At 47.6% G+C, this 23,217-nt stretch overlaps 1 protein-coding gene across 7 annotated transcripts in view; it reads right to left on the minus strand.

The window, feature by feature from the left end:
• RERE (arginine-glutamic acid dipeptide repeats) overlaps nt 1-23,217 on the minus strand; it is a 172,269-nt gene that overhangs the window by 22,083 nt on the left and 126,969 nt on the right. For all 7 annotated transcript variants that reach the window (XM_040084804.2, XM_058423346.1, XM_058423345.1 and 4 more), the window contains one exon: nt 18,449-18,529. In XM_040084804.2, coding sequence (XP_039940738.1) covers nt 18,449-18,529 — 81 coding nt within the window. The remainder of the gene's footprint in view (nt 1-18,448; nt 18,530-23,217) is intronic.

The raw sequence follows: 23,217 nt of genomic DNA on the forward strand, positions 1-23,217 counted from the left end.
ACTGGACTGTATCTTTCCCACTCCACTTCCACCTCCCCATCAATACTGTTACAAGGAGAATTTACCAGCACAATACCCAGAGCAGGATTTGCTCAATGGAGGTGCCAATTATCCCCTGAACTGCACTCTCTTTTTGCACCAGCTCGATAATTAAACTTCTTGGTTGGGTATTGCTGGAGTTCAGGTTGTGGAACAAACCCCCATTTCCCTGCTGCTGGCCACATCCCGAGGCCACCTTTGCCAGAGCCTAAGACACACACCCCAGTTTCTCTCCTTAAAGCCAAGGGACCCGTGGTTCTTGTGGGGGTGTGTCAGGGAGAAGCCAGCCATGAAGCCATAAAGCACTTCCAACCACCACACTCCACCCTGTAAACATTTTTCTATTTATCTGCCCTTCATTACATGCACAATCTTATTATCTCTGCACATCCTCAAAGCGACAGCCGTCAGGGTCACCCTATAAAATATACATGGGCAATGTTACATCTAATGACTGGAGCAGGCAGGGAAATGAAGGATGGGAGGAGTGGAAAACCGCAGGATGTTTGAAAGGGATCATCAGTTATATCTGTGCATTTCCTGAGGTGATAATTGAATGACAGTGGCTGGGAGGAAAATCCATTTTTGAGCCTCGGAAAGGACTGTTAAGAAAGAACTGTTTTTGTGCTGGCAGCGTGTAATGGCTGCCAGGAAATGGGAATGGCTCCTTCAGCCACTGCAGCTCCTCTGCTCCGTGGATTTCACACAGGGGCTGAGAACCAGACCGAGTATGATCAGCTACTCAAGCCAATAAAAAAATATCGACGGATTTTGGTCATTTCATCTGCCACCCAGACTGCCTGCTGTTGTGGTTTGCATGTCAGCTTTAATTAATTTAAGTGAAAGGCCAATTTGTGAATGTGCATGAGAAAGGGACACTCTGAACACAAGGACAGGGCATTGTCTACTTTTATAATTCCTGTTTAAACAAAGTATTAAAAATTTAATTCTGCTATTCAGCAGGGAACTTAATCCCCCTGCATCTCAGGAAGGTGTACAGATACTCATTTCTTTCCCAACAACTCAAATTAAGCTTTGTAATTATTAAGAAAGTTTTACTACTCCAAAAATATTTTCATTATTTCATCATGCCAGTTTTACAAACAGAACCAAACTCTCTTTACCAAAACCTTTCCTGAGCTATAACTGAGCTGGTTTTTGCTGCTAGGTGACTACTTCAGCTAGCAATAATTCCAGCTGGTATTTCAACCAAGCCATTCCCAGGGAAGTGCCACTTGGGATCAATGCTCTCATCAGGGCAGTGCTGCCTGGGCTGGCTGGGGTGACCCTGCAGGGCTGATGGCAAACGCTGACCTGCAGCTCAGATCACCCAGGGCTCCTCTCACTGCACTTCTGAGGAGGGGCAATGATAACCCCCACATTCACAGCCCCAGAGGCCACACCAGCACCCCAAAGCCCTGGGAATTCCCCCCCAGATGAGATGGATGACATCTTGCTGATGTGAAAAGAGCATTTCCAGGGGTGGTTTCACTCTGCACAGTCCTGGCCCTGCCCACCTGAGCAGCCTCTGGCACTGAACACAGGAGCTCCCAGCCGTCTGTCAAGCCCAGTTTAAGTCACCCACTGGTCCCTGCGTGGGCAAAGCAAAGCAGGCTGAACACCCCTCATCCCTCAACACCTCTGGGGCACCCTGGATGGGCTGGAAGAATGCTCCAATCCCAGGCTGCTGCAGCCTCTCTGGAACAGCCACACGGAAATCCTGCAGCATCCATGGCCCACCAAGGACTGCTAATGAGAGCTGCTGCCTCTGCTTGCTTCCTGGTAAGAAGCTGTCCCCTGGCTCCCCAGGTTACATTATATTGGCAGGTTTTGTGTTATCAGGTACTGGACGCTGAGAAGACAACATACCACAAAACCAGGGGAAAAAACCACACTCAAATAAACAAAAAATACAGACTCTGAAATTCCGATCTGACTTTCCAATAGGGCAAGGAGAGCTGAGAGGTGAGGAAGAATTAGCCACTTGTTTCTCAAATGTCACATTCTGTACCTGCTTTTATTTAAATACAGAAGTCAGAACTGAAGGTCCTCTTGGTCCTGTGACACCCACCAGCAGTGCAGCTGTGCCAGCAGCAGCACTGTTTGAACTCCTGATGTGTCTGACCACTGACCTGCATTCCACACTTCCATGCACCAGATGTTTTAGGTTTTCCAAGCACATCTGTGCTGAATCACACAAAGCCTGGCTTGTCAAATGTACACACTCCCCTCCCTGACACAGCTTCCTCCTCTCCGAGCTCGTGACCCATGGGGGAGCTGCTGGGGTTTAAGAGTTTATTACAAATACAGCAGTAGTCACAAAATACTGAAAATTACATACAGGAGACAAACTCTGTAAAATTATCCTCACTGCTAATGAGGAATGGGAAGATTTAATCCCCTGGAAATGATGATTTTCTAAGTCCTCACACCTGGTTATTCTACGATGAAAACTATCAACCCCTCTGATCCCATGCTGCAAGACAGACAGAATGTGACCTCTTAATAAAAATCACTAGCACAGGATGTCCAACATCTGAACAGACCAGATGGAGGAAGAATCCTGTCCACTTTACACCTGGAAAATATCAACTGAACTCAGACAAACCAGCAGCTTATCACTGAAACCTCGCCCACGCCACAGAGGGTGAGGGAGGATGGCTCCTGCCCTGAGTTATGGACAAAGCAAACACAACCTCTCAGCAGAGTCCTTGTCATTAAACCCTGATTTTAAACAGACTCTCTTCCTCTCAGATCTGGTCCCTGAACAGCTGTTTTCCTTTTACTGCTCTCCAAGAACAGCTCACTAAACCAGGAGATCTTTCTAGATTAAGTGTGGAAGGTTGAGGGGTATTTCAGTGTTTTCCTGTTTATCAGAGCAACATAAGAAAAGAGGAATACTGAAGCAGGACATCAAGCAACCCCCCACCCCCAAACCACAAAGAACTGCCACGTAAGCTGCTTATCCCTCAGTTATTGTTGCTTCCCTCCAGTCTCAAATTCTTTCTGTCAGGAAAAACCCTTAGCAAGCAAAATGTAACTAGAAGACAAAGCTAAGAGTTGTAAAGCAGCATTAGGAAGAGCAATTCATTGTAGTTCACTATAATACCTATACAGTGAGCTCAGAAGTGAAAGAAATTACCAATTCTTTCCAGCTCTGTTCCGCCCCGGTCTCCAGCAAACATTAACCCGAGCTGCTCCCTCAGAACGTGGATTTCATCCCCACAATCAGGGCTAAGGCAAAAGGCAGCAGTAATTTGGGGCATGACGTGGGGCTCTGACCCCTGAGCTCTTGCAGATGGACCTGCAGCTCAGCCCAGAGCGCACTCGCCCTCCTCTCCTTGGCACAGCCCACTCCTCACACAAACACTGCAGGGTCCCACCCTGGCAGCTCAGGAATTGTCTCCTGTGACAGCCAGCAGCCTTGGGGACAGGACCAGGGACTGCTCCAGAGCTCCACAGGCAGGAGGTGACACCACTGAGCCCCTCCCCATCCCACTGCCCAGCAGGGCAGGGAGGATCAGCTTCATTAGAGCTTGAAGTCAGCACAGCACCGAGGTGTCAGAAACCCAGAGAGAAGCCTTAGAACAGGGAACTTCAACAGCAAGGGAGATGTTACATCAGTGCTTGTTGTCCTCCTCCTCTGGGAGACAGCAAAGCTGCCTGGCTGATGTTTCTACTTGTGTGGCTCTTGGAAGGACAAACTGTTATTAACTGATAAGCTGCAGCCACAGAGTTTCTGAAAGTGCTGAAATATTAATCTCCAAGCCGTGCACTGTCTGCAAACAAAACTGCACACAGAAACATCCTGCTCTGCTTCATCCCTGAGAGCCAAAATTCCCCACTGCATTTTTCTCTTTAAACTTTGTTTTTCTGTAACAGGTTTACTTCCCCTGCAAACCAACCAACCAACCAACCAACCAACCAACCAACCATCCTGTGGTTCTAAACAAGGCACGACAGCTTTCATCTATTAGAAAGTGTAATTTCATTCTGGATTTCATTGACTACAGCAAAATATCACACCCTAAATAAACTCTTCAGAAAGATGCAGAAACCCAGAGGCACAACTGAGCGCTGGAAAAAAGCCTGACATGGATGTTCAGGGTGCTAAACCGGCTCCAATGTGTATGTATGGAAACTGGAGTGATAAAAGCGGATTTGGGGGGACACATGATTTTCCCTTCTGGCTGTGGAAGATTTCCATTTGTGAAACAAAAGCAGTATGTGACACAGCGCCTGGGCTCGTGGCCAAGCCCAGCAAACAACCACAGGCAGGGCACAAGGAACATTTCCTGCAGAGATGAACACTTGTACCTCCTGTGAAGGGTTTGTCTGTGCTGCCCCATCGCATTGATCCTGGAGGAACAGCCTCACAAAGCCACGGTGACACTGTGGGACAAACCTTCCTGGGAACCCCCAGCTCCTGCCTTCCCCCATCCATCCTGGTCCCTCCAAAGCTTCTTCTAAACTGGTTCTACCCTCCACAAACCCAAAATTTCACAGCCTTAGGAAAAAACACAGACTCAAGATGCCAGTTCCTGTTTAATTACAAATACATCCAACGACCAAGCAGCTGCCACAAGCAAGGCACAGATCCTGCAATAACAGGGATTTGAGACATTACACAACCCTGGAAAAGAAACCCTGTGCCATGTGAAAGACACACCACAAAAGCTGTTTTCTCCTTAAAAAACCCCACTTGACTAGGCTTGATCTGCCCACATGTAAGCACAGGGGATGTTCTGAGTGTCTCATGTATCATTCCATAAGGAATTCCAACTCTCTTCTTTCCCCCTCATTAAACTCATCACAGTAACACTGCTAGGACACAGAATCTGGTTTTGGTCCATCCTTGCAGGTGTTGTTTGTAAGGTAAACAAGCAATTCCTCTCATTATTTCTTTTATCAGGCCTGACATGTGAAATCAGTCTGGAATTCAGCCCATTCCCACAGGTTGTGAGGATAACCAGGATTCCCTGTGTCTACACAACGCTGTCAGCAACTGCTACCCAGCAAACAGGACAAAAAATGGCATCTTTGGGTGGGAATGAAACAAAAGCTGCAAATCAAGATGTGTTTTCATGCAAATGGTACTAATGATAAAACTACAAGGGAAAACACTGAAAATGATGCACTAAAACCCTGGAATCTGCGTGGAATTTTTCCACTGTTATTTCTCACAGCAGCACTGCCACCTCTTCAAAATGCCCCATGAATCTTTCATATACAAACACACTCAAGAGGCTCCACAAACACCTGACAGCAGCTCAGGCACGTAAGGATTCTTCCAGTGCTTGTTTTCCAGCACGTGAAATACGCTCATACAGTACAGGCAGCGCCTGGCAATCCCAGGGAATGGGACTTTGCAGGGATGAGGAATTCTTCACCTCCAGCTCACTGCTTCACCCGGGCTCTGGAGCATCAGTGACAGCAGAGCTGAGCAGCGTCCCAAGGAGAAAACAGGAGCCTGGGGGAGCAGGATAATCCAGCAGCCTGAACCCACTCCCACTCATCCAAATACAGCAGGAGAGAAAAGCAGGGAGCAACTCCTGTGATGCTGGTGCAAATCCTAATGGGGCTGAGCTGCCTCAGGGGAACAGCAGGGCAAAACTGCAAACCCCCACACTTCAGTGAAATGGATCTACACTTCAAGCTAGACAAATACTAGAACATTAAAAAAAGAGTAGGAGATCAGGGAGCAGACGCAAAGAAACATCCCTTGCAAATAAAAACCAAACAAAAAACCCCAACAAACTTGCAACTAATACAAAGGATTTCCTTACAGTCAGTCACAGCAGTTACCTTGAGCAGGCAAACACCCAACAACCAGAACTCAAACAGGGAGAACTTCCCACAGCACCCACGAAAATTCAAGTTTTCAAAACCATATTAAAAGTGGAAAAAGGTCTGTGAGTATCCCACATAACTGAATTAAAACAGCTAGGCTGTATTTATTTTGGTCTGTTTTATACTTCAAACCCCTACTCTTTGCTGAGCCCTGCAGGCTTCCCCTGGAGAGCCCCAAAGCAGCAGGACAGGTTTGTGCTCCTCGTGTTTCCCTAATCCATCATACACGTGCTACTGCAGAGTGGGCTCCTAACTGAAACCACCCCAGTTGTCAAACACCACCAGAGCCCTGGCTGTGGTTCACTGGCCGGCTTTTGCTGTGGTTGGGTTCCTCAGCAGGCTGAGGAAAATCTGCAGGGCCCAGAGCAGGTGTGGGGCTCAGGTGAGCTCAGCTCCACTGCAGAAGGGCTCTGAACCCACCACAGGAATTCATTCCTGGGTGCACGTCGGTTCTGTCCAAAGCTGCAGGGACCTGCAGATTATTTTCCCTGCATCCCCCAGGGCAGAAATCCCATCCCCAGAGATCCCTGGGGAGCAGGGAGCTGAGCTGCCAGGAGCCCAGCAGCCTTGGAGCGAGCCTCGTCAACATTAATTACGATGGAGACAGGACAAAACAGCACAGAGGCAACAAAGCACTGGCAGCAGCTCACTGACTCCATTCCTCACTTCCCTGCGGCCCTTTCCAAACTCTGCTCGTGACACAAAGTGGAAATCCCCACTCCCTCCTGCAGATCAAGGTGACCTCGGGAAGTCAGGGGGAACGACCTCAGGGAGCTGCCTGTCCCAGGTGTGCCCAGCCCTGTCCTACCTGTGCCACCATTCACACCCTGCAGGTCCCACCAGGGTCAGGCAAAGCAGATCCATCAATGACCATGCACTCATTTCCACGAGGTGTTTCCCTGCTCCACCTGCAAAGAGCCAACTGCAGAATTATCCCCAGCCCAGAAACCGCCCCTCGTCAGGAGCTGTCCTGCTGCCACCACAGCAACTCTGCAACTGCAGCTGGAGACTGAACAGAGTATTTGGGAATTAAGTTACACCCTGGGCCCTTCTCACCACTGGAGGAGAGAGGATGCATTGCTAGACAGACTGAAGCAGAAGTCTCTGAAAAATCAGAACTTCTAATTCCTAAAGTATGAAGTCCCCAATAGTCAGGGTTTGGGATTTTTGTTATTGCTGCTGATTTGTTTTGGGGTTTTCCCCTCATTTTGACGTGACCTTTGTGGAATGGCAAACCCAGACTGAGCAGTGCGCCAGAAACGCTGTTTATCCACAGCCTGCAGGATTCCATCCACTATTTCAGCTCAGACATGACAACTAAAGCAGTCAAACATAATGCCAAACTCAGTTTTAAACATTTCCCATACCTTTGCTATGTAAGTTCCCTTGAAAAGGTCAAAGCACAACTTCAGCAACTCAAAGAAACGTGAAACCTCGACGCTGGTTTGGCGCAGACACGAAGACCTAACCCCAGCTATCCCGAGGTGATTCACAGGCATCTGCTCCGTGTTCCCTAACTGCTGCAGCAATGCAAACTCGTGCAGCTGCAATCTGCAAATGCCAGCGCGGCAGAGCTGTGACTCAGGACTGTAAACACGGCATGAGGGCTGCAAAGGGGTGACTGGACGAGGTGGGGATTTGCACTGACACACGCACCAGCCCCGTGGAATTGTTCCAGCAGCTCTGTTCATGTGCTCCGTGGAAAAACAGCCAGGAGAGAGGGACAAGTGGGGTCATTCCCAACCACAAACAGCAGCTCACAATGTCCTACACTCCGGTTAAATAAAACCTCCTCAAAGTAAATGCAGCATTTCCAGATATCTCCTGGGCAGTGCTGGGTTACAACTCTCTGGTTACTCAAACCCATCAAGACTTCCCTCCTCTTCATCCTTTAGCCGAAAACCATTTGCATTTGTCTGAAACAAAACCATTATGAACCTTAATACAGAATGAATAGGTGGCAGAGAGGAAGGGCAGTTTTATGCCCGCAGTGAGCAGACAATTTCTTTTCAGAAGCTCTAAATGCAATGTTTTTCTAAAGCCAAGCAACAACAACAAGAAAAAAAAAATCTCTCCCATCAAATGGCAGAGAGTAAGAACATGAGGTGGAATTGTTAAATCAATACAAGTTTAGCACAGCACTGAAGGAGGGAGGCCTTTGTCCCTGTCACTTCTCCACAGCAAGGTGAGGGTCCAGTTACACAACCCCGAGCTGTTCCTCAGTCTGGAGCTCCTTCAGCAGTGGGGATCGGGAGAAATGAGTTTTTCCACATGCTCCTTCAGAGCCCAGACTGTGCAAGGTCTATGGCACATATTTTTAATCACATCTCAATGGGCAAGGTTTTGCAGAGCTGAACCAGGGCCCAAACCAAACCCCTCTTGTTTCTGTCCACTCTGTTCTCCCAGTTCCTGAGCCGTTTTCCATCCCAGCTGTATTCCCGCAGTGCAATGAAGGAATCCAGGTAGGAAATGTTGTCTGTGTGACAGAAAACTGCAGAGGAGCCAGACAAGCTCCAGGGAAGCACAACCACCACAGGTGAAGAACCCTGCCCAGGCAAAACAACAACTTACTGCACAAAGTAAATTCACCCTCAACCCTAAAAGCCTAAAAGCAACTTTGGAAAGGGAAAATAACAGCTGGAAAGTAGCAGACTGCAGGAACAAGGCAAGGAGAGAGAAAAGGGTTGGGTTTATAGCTTAGTGGGGTTTCTTTTGGTTTTACTTTGGCTTGTTTGTTGGGGAGGTGGCATGATTTATTTCTCCAGCTCCCTCTCATTGCAACTGAGGTAATGAAAGACTTGCGCTTTGGCAAAGATCCCCTCCTTAGCCATAAAAATAAAAAAGAACTGTAATTAAACTTACCAGAAACAAAGCTAATCAAACTCAACAGTAACAAAGGGCAACAGAAACACGTTCACTGTATCAGATCTTCCTTGCTGGCCCAAAGCCCAGAGTTTTCATTACATTTTTTTCCTTCCCCAATTTCACAAGAGCATTAACCAGCCCTGGCCCAGGACGCCTCAGCTTTACAAACTCTATTTGTAGGAGATCAGCTTTTCGTGATCCAAAAACCCAGCATGCGGAAAGTGTTAAGTCTTTCATGTAGTAGAAAAGGTTCTTAAAACTTCTACTGTTCAACTCCAAAATCTTGGAGCTTCACAGCCCATTAGAGGTTTGTGAACCACAGAGAAGGGCAGAGTTAGCAAAATAAATCAAGAGTTCCTGTGGGATGTCCTGGTGCGTTACACAAGAGGCACAAAGCAGGCTCGGGTTAAACACCAGGGAGGACTTCTCAGATTGCAGGAGCAGAGAGCTGCTTTATAACCTGGAATGTGCTCTCCTCTCTTTGAAGGGTCTGGAGGCGTCCTGCAAAGTAACTCCGGTTGTGTCAGGGGCACTGCAAGGGAAAAGGGAGCCCACCGAGTGTCTGGGGGAGGGGAGGATCAGCTCAACCGTTCCACCCAAGAACAAACTATTTCACCATGGCAATAAAAGCACTTACAGCACCCTTCTCATGCCAGATCTCTTCCTGCCGTACAGGAGTTTGGTAGCGTTAAACAAACAATATTCCCTGCCAAGGTTCCTCATCCCAGGTGACCAGAGTCAGGAAGGATTTCCCAACCACCACCAACGTCAGCTGCTGGGATTTTGTCATCATTCTTGTAACACTTTGTTTCCTAAATACAGCAATTACTCTGAGAGCAGCTCCTTCACTTACACCTGCCCAGCTCCTAAGCTCACAAAGTTTGCAAGGAAAAGGGCAAACGACAGACTTAAACTTGAAAGATCTGAATCAGAAGGCAAACACGCCTGTCAGCATCCTGGGATTTAAGAAAAGAGGTGCAAAAAGCAGGAAGTTTTCTGTGGAATCTGCTTTAATCGCTCAGGGTTTGCTGTGGCATCACCTGCACCTTCTTAACCAGGCTGAGGCAGGAAGGGAAGCAGGAATCCTCCTGCTGGATTTCTGTCCTGCAGGAAGCAGCCCCTCCTGGCTCCAGGGAAAAGGCACAAACGCCACGAATGGGGGATCCCAGCCTTGCAAGATCCTCATTCCTCACCAGCAGGAGTAGGAAACCAAAGCCTGAGCATTTCACAGCCTTTCCACATACCAGGAGACATTAATGCACCTCCTGGCAGGAAAAAGAACCCCTCCATATCCCACATATCCATAAATCCAGCACAGTGCAGGTGTGCAGGGCTCTGGCTGACACTTACAGCTCTCCTGGCACCCTGCAGAACAGGAACCCTCCCTTCCCCGTGCTGGGAGAAAACAGAAGTTCACCCAAAATGACATCACCCTCACCTAGAAGTACTCACCAGCATCTTTATGTCCTGACAATCTGAATTTTATCACACTCCTAAGCGTTTTCCCTTCAGATACAGAATGGAAAGGAAAAACAAAGCAAAAGCAAATGCAGCAGATTTCAACGTGTGATGTTAAATGTTTCTTATGCTTACAGAGCCAGTTCTATCCACAAACTGCTTCACCTCCCCTATGGCACAGCCTCTATTTTAACTCCCCATTCTCACTTTATTCCACCATCTCTGTAATTCCTGGGAGTCTTCCTTGGCATGAAAAAAAAAAAAAAAGACTGCAAAAAAAACCCCCAGTAATCAAGCACTGCTTCTTTTTTACAGCTGGCTGGAAACAAAACCGACAAAATGAGTGCATCTGTCTCCTGGAGTTGTTATTGTCTCTTCTCCCAGTTCCAGCAGCACGTTACAGGATATTCAGGAGTGACTGATGTGTTTGGGGGCTGGTTTGGAGCCAGGGGAAGGCACTGGGCGCTGTTCATCAGGGGTAGGAGGTGACGACTGAGCCCAGTGATCTCCTGTGGAAGAATAAAGTTCATTCCATGCTCTGTGGCAGCAAGGCACACTCAAAATACACTTTACTGTCTGCCAACAGAGGGGTTTTTCCTGGTGCACAATCCTCTGCCCCAGGTGGCTGCTCTGTGAACCCCACACAAGCCAGGCACAAGTCCTGAGGGTTTTAAGGGACCAAACTCTGCTCTGCAGAGCTCCTCTGACTCCCCTGCAACACGGCTCACAGCAAGTCCAAGCTGTTTGTATTTATTTACTCCTTGAACTCGAAAATTCGAAGCAAACTGCTGCAGTAGCTCTTGAAACTGTAATCTCTGTCTCACACACTGTAAATACACACAGTGAGCAGCACACAGAGGATTACCTGGAGAGCATTTCCCTCCTAAGCCATTTCAAAAGTCAGTCCCCAGGCAGGATTATACAGATTCATTTCTTCCAGGAGTTACCCAGATTTTAAAACATTAGCACTGTTCTGGGTGTCCCACAATCAGCACTGCTGCTTATACGCCTGGTTTATTTTTGCCTTTCTGAAAGCCATTTTCAAGTTTTAAAGCACATCTTCAGTCACTGACTGGAAGGGTTTGATGCATGGCAGCCGTGGAGAAGAGTCCTACCAGGCTGGGACACGCAACCATGAAAATAAACTGCACAAATCCTTTACCAGACACCTATTTTATGTACCTGCAATTCACAGGACCTCAGGGTTGATGTCTGAGTATTTGATACAATCTGACAACTGCCAGGGAAGAAGAAAAGCTGCTGGTTTTTCTCACAGGAAAAGAAAATACAGAATAAATATACAGCTGTTGATGAACAAAAGCATTTTAACCAGAGTCACACATACCCTTCAGCACAGATGCAAAAGGGAATTCACAATAGGAAAATAAACAAACCGAAATTCCTTAGGATGGTGAATTATAAACAGAAAGTAAGGAAAATGCAGTGGAACACAACTCTGAGGAGCAGCATTGTGTTCTCTCGGTTGCTGAGGAAGGCTCAGACAATACTGTATCAATTACCCAAATAATCTTGGCTTGTATCTTTGACTACAGACTTTTCCCTACAAAGCAGAAATTGTCCTTCCTGGCTCCCTGACAGAACTCGATGCAATTGCCTAATGGCCCTCTTTTACTTGCAACAATATTTTACTCCTACCTACCTCTAAACCTTCAGAGAAAAATAAACAATGAGATCCAATCTTGTAATGTAAAATAATAAAAAAAAGCCACTGGAGTGCAGAGCTGATTTATTGCCCATGCTAAAGTCAATTCTAGAGTCCAGCTGGCACAGTGAGCACACCTTCTGCTTTTATGCTCTCCATCTAGGAGGGTTTCTTAGGAAGAAAGTCAAACAAGCAGCTCATTTTTTGAGCTGATGACGCTGTAAATTACCTTTGGAATACAAAAGTAAAACGATACAAGTGAAAATTAATCCTCTTATTCTCTTAAGAGAACGCTTAAGAGATTTAAAACAAAAACAATAAAAACAAAGCACATTTTAGGTACTTTCTTTTTTTGATTTTGCTCGCTTCAGCTGGAATTGAGACAGGCAGGTTTGGGAAAGGGTTTTTGGTCTTTGGAAGCTGGAGCCAGTCATTTATCAATCATTAATCAATGAGCACACACGTGGCACAGGCCAGGTGAAAGGGCTGTTCAGAAGCAGGCAAGATGCAGCTCCAGGACATGGGAATTCACAGGATACACTCAGGGAACGGGAGCTAGAGGGACACACGTGTATGGACCACGGAGCTGTGGCTCACCTGAACACCTGGAATCCCTTCTAGAGATGAACAAAGACACCATGGTGTGAGCGAGCTGAACCTTTATGTCTCTTTAAAGACCTTTCCAAACCTCCTGGTTTATTACCCAATAAAGTTATGACATTTGCAATAGGTTTAACAGTTAAACTTTTGAAAGCAAACCAGATCACAGTGAACACACACACAGAACATCCCTCTGCAAACAGCCTTCAGCTCAGAGCCACTTAAATTCAGGAATATCTCCATCTGAGCTCAGCTCCTATGAGCTCAGCATTTCATTACATTCCTTGGCTTTCCTCACCCCGCTCCTGGTGAGCAGCACGGAGTGCCTGGCGGGGAGCTGCCTCAGCACCCTGCCTCACCTTGAGTCAAACATTAATGCAGCGCTCTTCCTCCCTCAGCTGAGACAGCCACGCTCACAAAAACAGGAAAAAAAAAAAAAGAGGCAACACGTTCCCTTCCAGAAGAGTTTGTTATGCAAATGATTCGGTGGTTTCACTTACACAGGAAAAACAACTGCTGCCTCTGCCCCTGTTTCTGACTGGACTGAAGCCCAGTGGGATATTTGCTGTGACTAAAGAAAAAAGTCTCAGCCTATCGTTTGGAATCATCTGGGAAACGTGAAGCCCACAGGCCCCAGTGTGAGGAGCAGCAAACCCCTGTGCCTGCAATGGCCACGCTCTGGAAGCAGCAGCAGCGAGCAGGATGAAATGAAAAGAAGCAGTGGCTGTTTATGTTGGCAGTCGCTTCAAACTCTAATGGAAAATTTCAGCTCTGACCGCATCCAGGCTAGAACAAGTTATTAAAGAAAAAGGTTCAGCTTTCAAACAGAAAAGGCTTCCAGAGCTCGTCCCTTTCTGAACGCTCCCGCAGCAAAGACAAGGCAGGAAATAATATGGCTTGACTGCACTGTATTAATATTCCATCATTAGGGGAATATGGCCTCAAATAAACCAGATTTCCTTGGGGAGAGCAGAGCAGGGATAAAGCCCACGCCACGGCCACAACGCAGCTCCCGCTACAAACAAGGCTCACCACTAAATGCAAATATTAAAAAGCCAATGTAGGGCTAAGTAATCACTTTATACCAACAGACCGAGAGATATTCATCTAATTATCCCCCTCCTTTGATCAAAGGCACTCTGCTATGTGAACAATTGTGTCGAGGGAGAAGCTCTACCTCTCAGATGCTCAGGAGAGTCTTGCACAAATATTCCCGGGGCTGCTGGCTGCCATCAGGAGCGACACAGGGAGGGACAGCCACCTCGCCAGCCCGCACATATGGTAACTGCACTGACCTTTCAGCTACTACACATTTGCACTATATTTAAGAGCTACTCAGGAAGCCAATATTGGGTATTATGTAACACAAGATTAAGCATTAATGAGGCAAGAATAAAATTGTTTATCTAAACCCCGATCTAAAATTAAACAGAAGTTTATGCTGAAAGCTCACACTGCTCTCGTTTTGCCTCCTAACATTAACAGAGCACAGCTTATTTAGTCTCTGAGGTAAGTCCCAGCAGCATTTAATTTGAAGAGGAAGATTTTACTATCAGAAGAGAGACCATTTTTCCTTAAGAAATGATGCATATTTAGTTCTTATGTGCATAAATACAGCACACTGCAGGTACTTCAATGTCAGGAAACAGCCAATATTCATAACTCCTGTTTACGCTGTGCTTTAGAGCTAAATAAAGGAGCATCCACCCAGAGGCAAGATCTTTCGATTGCACTCTGTCATCCCTTGCTCAGCAGCCAGACCAAGAATCACACACACCACAGGTACCTATGTGCTCAACAGGGAAATTCAACCCAAAATTAGCCCGGAGTCTGCGTGCCTGCACAAAGATCCACTGTCCTGCTCCTGGGCTTCCTGCAGGGCCTGCTGAGGCTGCCAGGAGGAGAGGGGGCACAGGGACCATGCCCAGCACAGTGCCAGGAACTGTCCCTGCGGAACACAGCAGCCTTTGGAGAGTCCCAGAACATGCCCAGAGCTCTCAGCCCAGCTCTCAGAAGGGCCCAAAGTCCTCAGGCCCATCCCCAAAAGAGACAAGGCGGCTCCAAAATCTCAATTCAGCTGCAGCCCAGGCCACGATGACAGTCGGGCAGGATAACAGGACATCACCCCTGAACCGAGGAAAGGGACAGGAACACACATCCCCATCTCTGGGGGCACGAGGCTGCAGCTCCACTCCTCAGGGGGCTGCAGGAACCCCAGCCACGGGGAAACAACTCTGCTCACGCTGGGACCGTGGCCTTGAACAGCTCAAACAAACTGCAGAGTGCAGCCTGAGGCTCCCAGCAGCGTCTCTGAGAGAGCAGCACAGGGACAGGCTGAGGAGCAGCAGCCAGCTCTGGATGCCAGCAAGGTGATACCAGTTCTTGGCACCCTCCTGCTCCTGCTCAGGCACTGCCCTCACCAGCTCCCGTCCATTCCCTGTTTCTATTTACCTCCTGCACAAAGCCAACACGGAGTTAAGCTGTTTCCATGAACACAGAAAGGCAATCCCCAACCCTGGAGGCATTTAAGTACCTTTATCTCAGGCCTATCACAATGCTGGTGCTTCTAAAACTCTCAAATTCAAGTAGCTCAGTGTAATCATCTAAAGAATTCAGAGCAGAATGTTAAATACTTGGAAAATCCTGTATTATCACGAAGTTTTAGCAAATTATCCCAAAATGGGTGGATGGGAGGGGAATAAAACCACATTTAAAGCCAAACCAGATAGTTAAGAAAACTGTTGCCAGCTGTGTACCTTCGTTCTCACAACATGGGAACTTCAATGAAAGCAATTATTGAAAACTGCTCATTCCACTGAAAAGCCTCCAAAATTCACTTCTTCCCATAAGGAGCAATCAGAAGGGAACCAAAGGAGAGCAGGGCAGTGCATCAGCTGCACTAAGGGGAAAGCACCCAGGGAAGATAAAAGGAAGAAAACTACATGGAAATAGAGGAGAAGGTGCATTTCAGACAGGTCAGTGGAAACCCAGGAAGTTTCACAAGTTTCATTTAAAAATCTCACGGCACTTTTCCTCCAGAGCAGGAACAGGTTAACACTGATCCAACATTAAAGCAGCACCTTCCTTGATCCACTGCAGTTATTTACTCCCACGTGCACTGGGAACCCCTCCTGGACATAAACATGGAAATAAACTGGAAACACGAAATAAACCAGTGGAGTGAAGACCCAAACACGCCTTTGATATGGAATAAACATTCTCTTTCATAAAGCTTTTTTCTTGAGGACTACTCATTTAGAAGAAATAATTTAAAAACTGTTGAAAAACTATGTTAAACCAGTTAAAATGCACATTGATAAATACAGGGCTTTCTCAAAAGATACTGCACACTAACAATGGAGGGGGGGAAAAAGCCAAGGCACAACTCAAATAGGACATTCCTTAACACACTTGTGAAAGCTCGGTACACGATGGCCTAATTCTCATCTCTCACCATGGCCACTTTACACCTTCCCAAAGTAGGAAAGAAATACAATGTCATGTTCACCTCTACATCCTGACTTTGTGCACAGCAGCCTCAGCTTGATTTAACGTAAAATAGGCCTGGTCTCTACAAGAATTCTGGATTTCTGCTGCAGTCCTTTCCTTCCACTGTTTCCATGTTACAGCCATAGGGTTCAGGGTGACATTAGGGAGAATCTTCCCCCAGTGAAAGGTCTGGGAAAGGACACATTTTACAAAAATCATCATATTAAGATGTAACTTTCGGTGGGGCTTGCAGAGGCGAAACCCCCTGGGTCCCCTCCCCACAACCTGCAGTGAGCAGGAATGAAAACTCTCAATAAATCAGATGTCCAAGAGCCATTAGGGCAAGTCACTCCAAGGCGCCACAACACATCTTTAAGTAGCTGGAAGTTGCTTTAGTATCCATATAACAACTTTTTAGAGTTTCACTGATGTTGATATGGAGGCTGAACAGGAGAATAAAGCCTTTTCTGGTGTTTCTGGAATTGCTACAGGGTGACTTCAAACTGCAACAGAAAAATGGCAGGCAAAGTATCTGAAATTATTCTGGCAATGAAAAAACCCAGACAAATTAATCCACAGCCTTGTCATTTACATTATTCATTATTCCACTCTAAGGAACAGAAGCAGAAGTGGACAGTCAAATATTTACTGCAGTCTTTATCCTGCAATGTCTTCCTATAGCAAAACAGCTGTAAAATTGGGCTGAAAAAGATTGGGAATTAAAGAAAGCAGAAGTGAGGCCTGTGGGCAAAAATAGGAAGCGGAGATTATAAACAACCCCGTGTAGGTCAAAGGTTATTTGTAGATCAGTTACCACAGCGGGCTAAAAAAAAACCCTGAGCCCAAACCCATCAACATGATCCTTCCCACAGCTCAGACTTAATATTTAGTCTTCTCTGTAGTAAAAAATTAGACCTAATGAAACAAAAATATAACACTTGAAAAAACAGACCTTGTGCGAGGCTTAACACCACTTGCAAAACTTTTACAAAAACCCTAAGCCCAATACCCAAGCTCCAGCGTAAGAAGTTAAGTGGCACAAACAGGGTCAGGCACCTGCCCCCAACTCTCCACTTTTCAGGGTTTTTTTTTTTCCTTCCCTCCATCACAAAAAAACCCCCCGAACCTCCCACATTTCATATTTAAAATATAAATTTCAATTTATAAAAACACAATATACTTCAGAGCTGCTGTAATTCAGACTCAGAAGAGGACTTTCACCCCTCAACAACTTTACCATCAGCAGAATTCACCTCTAAAAGCAAACACTGATTTGTTCTACATCCATTCCGGGAGGTTTTCTGAAGGAAAGAGGAAAGGCATGATATATGCGAGGTTTGTCAGGTGCTGATAAGATCCATGTTATTCCAGCATTCCTTCCCAGCTGTCACCTTTCCAGCACTGGGCCTCCACGCCTCAAAATCCAACAGAATCCTCCAGTCCACCAACACTTGAGCAGTAATTTGAGTTTCCTTTCTCACCAGAATGAGTGAACATGTCATTGTCTCATCCTCCCCTTCCTTTTTGACACACAGTGTTACTATTTACCACCCAAAGATTTGTGTTATCACAGCACTGTCTCACAAGAGCCTCCCGGAGGAGAATGGAATCATCCTACAGAATCTGAGAAGTTTTTAAATATGAGTACAGCAATGCTCTTCCCCAGTGCACAACCAGACCCCACACCTACAGAAGTCTAAACACTCGGTGATGCTTTAAATCAGTGTTTTCCACATCACTAATACAGTGCTAGAAAATAGTCCAACTCCATTTTCATGGAGCTGCCTCCCTTCTAAACCCAGAACAAAAAGGAAAGCACTTTCCCAAAGGCTCCCCGCAGTTAAAGGACACCTGCAGGACAGAAAGCGAGGCTCTTTTAGGACAGATGGAAAAGTCACCGGGTTCCCAAGGCGTCCCAGCCCCCGTCTCCCCTTCAGGAGTCCCCCAGCCGCCCCTGCCCGTGGCCCCGGAGCCCCGGTGGGATTTTGGGTGGAATGACAGGGTTACATAACCCTGGGAAGTTCAGAGATCACGGATCCATCCCCGCACACGAGTTCCAGGGAAGGGGAAGAGTTAAGCCCAGCCTGGCTCCGTGCGGGTCGCAGGCTCGGGCTGCCCGATTCCATCAGATGTTCTTTTGGTTTAGATTTTCTTTAATTACCCGATGCCACTCGAGCCCGACTGGGTGACACAAAATGTATTATCTCGTCATAATGTCAGGATTTAAAATTAGATTCGGTCTCCATAAATACACTTCACCCCGGCTCAGTGCCTCCGTCCAGCCATGACGATTATTTTATGTAACATCTTTCATACCCCAAGACCTAAAAACTGCACTAAAAATCAGCAGCTGCCTCGACTGGCTCTGGATTTCTCTTCCGTTCATCTGAGGAGAATTCGGGGTAAAAAGGGAAGAGTTTCGCAAGATCAAACAGCGAAGCAGCGAGAGGAAAAGCGAATTACATAAAGTCGAAATGTACTTACGGTCTCCTTATTGGGAAGCAACTCCTTTCGGATTCTGAAGAAGTTCTTGCCGTACTGCCTCAACCCCTTAATAAACCGTTTCTGTGATAAAAGATAACAAAAACAGCGTGTCAGCAGCAGAAAAAAAGAAGTAAAAAAAAAAAAAAAAAAAAAAAAAAAAAAGATTAAAAAAATCCCCCAAACGGCTGCTGCGAATCGGCAGCGGAGCCGAGCGGCGCCGGCAGCCCGAGCTCTGCCGGGGAAGCGAACGCACCTACACGGCTCCGAACGGGGGAAAGGGCTCGGGAAACACCGAAAAATCCCAACCGCATCCCCTTCCGCACGTCCAACTTCCAGCGTTCGCAGCTCCGCCGAAGCGCTGCCGGAGCCGGCGCCGCCGGAGCCGCTCGGGGCCGGGCAATGCGCAGCGCCGGCCTCGGGGCGCCGGGCAGGTGCCGCAGGGGTTAAAGGCTGGCAGCCCCCGCGTTCCTCGGCGGGGCTCGCAGCGGGCCGGGGCCGGGCAGGGAGCGGGGCCGAGCGGAGCCGAGCCCCGGAGCAGCCGCGCAGGGCCCGGGCGGAGGCGGCGGCGCCCAGCGTGTGATGGCGGCGGGGCTGGGCGGGCGGCTCCGCGGGGCGCGCCGCAAAAGGCGGCCTGGATCGCCGGCCCCCCTCAGCCGCGGGCCCGGGCCCGGCCCCGGCCCCGCCGCCGCCTCCTCCGCCCGCCGGGCTCGGCCCCGACACCGCCCCCGGCGGCTCCGGCCCCGCCGCCGCCCGGCCCCGGCCCCCGGCGCTGCCCCTCAGCAGCTCGCAGCGCCGAGCAGCCCCGGCCGCCGGCACCGCTCCCTCCTCTCTCCTGCTCGTCCTCTCCCCTCCTCTCTCCTGCTCGTCCTCGGCCTCTCCCGGCCCCTTCCCTCGGTACCCTCGGCCTCTCAGGCCCTGCCCGCGACCCCCTCACGGCCCCCGACACATCCCCAGCACCGGGAGGTTTAAGGCTAAACAACGTGCCTCTCTCTGGAAGGGATGTTCTACAGAAGGATTTCTTCCTTTCCCATGAACGCCAGAATAAAAAAGGCTTTTCCTTTCCTATCGACACCCGTACACAGGTATAAACTACGGGCAAATAACAAATTTCTGCCTGCAAAACCGATAGGGGGATGTTGAGTATGTGGGCCCTACTATTCCAGGGAAAGGAGGGAAATGAGAATTCCTAATTTCCTAAAAAGAAACAAGCAAAAAAATAAAAGGCCTTTTCCTTTCCTATAAACACTGTGCACAGGTATAAACAATAAGTAAATAAATTCTGTCTGCAAAAAGGATAATGGATGCTGAGTACATGGGCCCTACTATTCCAGGGAAGGGAGGGAGATGAGATTTTATAGTTCCCTAAAGAGAAACGAGCCTCTAGTCAGCTTCACGTATTTTGGATTGTATCTTTTTGCAAACATCTGCTGGAAGGAGGTAGGCAGTGATCAGAAGCTTTCCATGTTGGGAAGGGCACGAGGACCCCCAAAAAGGTAAATTCACTGCTCCAAGGGTGCTCTCGGCACCTCAGCAGCTCCCTGGACGAGAAGGAAGAGCCTCTTTGGAACCTCCAGCTCAGGATCCTCAGGTTTGCTCCCACAGCAGGTTATCCTCACCTAACCCTGACCCTCAAAACCAGCAAGACTGCAGAGTTCGCCAAGAACGTGCCCGGGGGCACGGAGATGAGAATTAACCACTGGTTGTAAAGGCTTGGAGATTTCAGTCCCTTCCAGAGTGTGATTTACTCATACCCACCTGCTCCTTCCAAACCAGCCAACACAGCACCCGGGGTTTAAGCGTTTAAGGGGTGCCTGAGCTCCCAAACACGGGAAATTTTACTGAGAGCAAGGTACCAGCCCCCAGACACAGGCAGAAGTCACCCAAGTACCTGCAGAGCAGGATCCAGAGTGCCCACAGAGTACATATACTCATTTTTACCAGGTGAAGAATTTCCCAAGGAATTCTCATTATGCTGGGGTGGGTGGATCACTCCCCTGGCACCACAAACCTCTGGCTGGTGCTCTGGGCAAGAAAAGGTGGCAGCAGCAATGACAAACACACCCCAACACTGCTCCCAACATCCCAAAGAGCAGTGCAATTCCCCTCTGCAGGAATTCACAAAGGATGGAAAGCAGCTAAATGCAGAAACCTCGAAAGGCAGGCACTGCAAAGGGAACTGCAGGATGCCCTCAGTCCCTGCTCTGCCATCGCTGCCTCCTGGGCTGCTTCAGGGGGATGCTGCCTCTGCAGCATCCCCTCACAGCACACACAGCAAAGGCTGACCGAAAACGCTGTAGGGAATAAGGAGAAACCAGAGCTGCAACAGCTCAGGGAAACAGGAGAGCTCGATCTGGTCCATGGACAAAATGAGAACACCCAATTCCTATTCCTTACTCTGCCCCAAACTTACTATGGAGCACTTCAATTCTTAGGGAACCATTCAATTTGGTTTTTAAGACTCTTTTTAACCAAACTGTGTTATATTTGGTTTGTATTGTGATTTGGCTCTACTAATAAAACCTATGACAAACTGTTTTCCTTTGACCCCATGGGATGTCAGAAGTCCCTACTGGAAATGCAGGCCTAGCACAGAGCCCATCTGAGTAACAGAATATTAGAGGGACCTTGGAATGCTGTTCCAAATTTCAGAGTAGGAATGAAGTCAATCCTTCTGGTCAGTTCTGCTGCCACCTTTATTGAGGTCATACAGAACTGTCCCTGGGCCACTGAGGCACTGTGAGATACCCAACTCTAAAGGAGCTTTGTGCCTCTTAGAAAGGCAAGAGAGAGACACTTCTTATACAAATAACAACAAAGCAGACAAACAATCATTTCAGAAACTCAGACAGAAATTCTAAAGCTTAACAGTATTTTTTAAAAACCACTTTCAGATTCCCCTTCCTATTCTAGTCTTCCATTAATTCAGGCATCATGCCCCATTCTCCCCGCAGCAAGAACAGCTACTCGTTTTCTCCAAGCCAAACCCAACAGAGACCTCAAAATGGCTTTAAACAGAACAGAACAAAACAGTAGCACACCAAATCAGAGGTGACCTGTTGCTCCCCGGTGTCTCACAAAGCAGACTGCCTGGCACTGATTGAATTTGCTCTCCCCTGCACAGATGACATGCACCAAATTCCACATCCGTGTGTCAGTGCTGCAGGAGATGCTGCACTGCTCACAGGAGGCCTCTGAGAGCGACAGCTGCCGAGCTAAAATAGCCTCAGACACAGGGCTGGGGGAACAACGAGGCTCAGACCTATGGATAAGCCTGGGTAAGAAGTGCAAGTGGCTCTGGAGCACAATGGTTTCATTTTTTACATTTTTTAAGTACATCATTAGGATTTTTAGGACAAGCATTTCAATTCTACCACTTCTGTTTAACTTTAAAAGATTGCTTATGACAGGATTCTGTCAGCATTATTGTTTGTGCTGCTCACTGAAGACAAACTGTGCCACAATTAAAAAAGTGCTGTGGGTAATGAACGCTGAGAAGCAGCTTTAGGAAATCCCACAGCTTGTGGGGCGGCCGGCGCTGACAGACAGGGTTCTGTTTTATGGAGTGGTTTCCATGGCTATTGACCAGCCCCAGCACGAGGCCTCCTAATACCATTTGATAATTTGATGAAATGCATTAGATGCTGCAGCATCCTGCGTGTACACAGGGAGCTATAAATAACCCAGGGAGAACAAGGAACAAGCATGTAAATGTTTGCCTGTGTGTTACTTGCAGGTCCCATATTTTATCCCGAGCAACAAATCTCCTGACAAGATACACAAAGCCATTCTGCTGTGCCTGACAGAGCTCAGCTGGCACGTTTGTCACGGGGCTGGCAGTGCCAGTGCTGAGCTCGTGCGTCAGGGTTTCCATTATCCCCAGATTACAGCCTGGCAGCAGGAACTGCTGCAAACCCTGCACCCCGGCTGTCACGGGGAGCTGAGCTCAGCTCCCCGTGTGCTCCTCTACCTCAAAAACCCCAAATAAACCTGGTGCTGAGAGCGTGCACCCACAACATCCACTGCAAAAACAACCACCGAGCTGTTTCATCAATCTCCAAAGGGAGATTTCCGACTGAAACCTTCAGGAAGGCAGCACAACTGATGAACCTGCAAATTCATCACTGCTACCAACGTATCTCTTCTGACGTGGCGCTGCAATCAAGTTAAGATCTAATTTACTTTCTCTAAGAAATTCCATGTGCTGTTTCATTCCCTCCCTATAATTTCCACCTGGTTAATGAGTGAAGAGCATTGTGTAATGCTAAACATTTTACAAACACACAGGGGCCTCTTCTGATCTTTCTCAATCCAGGAAACAAGGATTTTATTTCTCAACCTTTCTAATAAAAAAATCAAATCACTGCTTTAGCCTATGTCAAAGAACAGCAAGTTCTTCTCTCAACCTTTTCCTTAATTCTAAGCAAACAAAATGGGAGATTTTGCTATTATGAAAGCAATAGGTTTAGTGCATGTCTGGAAAGGCCCAAGGTTTTCTAGGCTGATGCCAATGGAAGTTGTCACCACCTTCCATATCTTATATGCATGTTAAAGTTTTATAATAAATATGGTAGGAAAATTTATGGGGTTTTCATAGTTAACAGCAGATAAACACTAAATATATGAAAGCATCTTTACTTCTCGATCTTCACAAGCTGCAAAACTTCTGTTCAGCGTGCAGCACATTTAGAGATACTTGAAAATAAAAGCACGTTTTCACCCAGTTCTCTCAACCAAAGACACGGAAAACCGAAATATTTTGGTGGTGCTCA

Source organism: Hirundo rustica, chromosome 22 (genome assembly GCF_015227805.2).
Source record: "Hirundo rustica isolate bHirRus1 chromosome 22, bHirRus1.pri.v3, whole genome shotgun sequence".
Taxonomy (NCBI): Eukaryota; Metazoa; Chordata; class Aves; order Passeriformes; family Hirundinidae; genus Hirundo; species Hirundo rustica.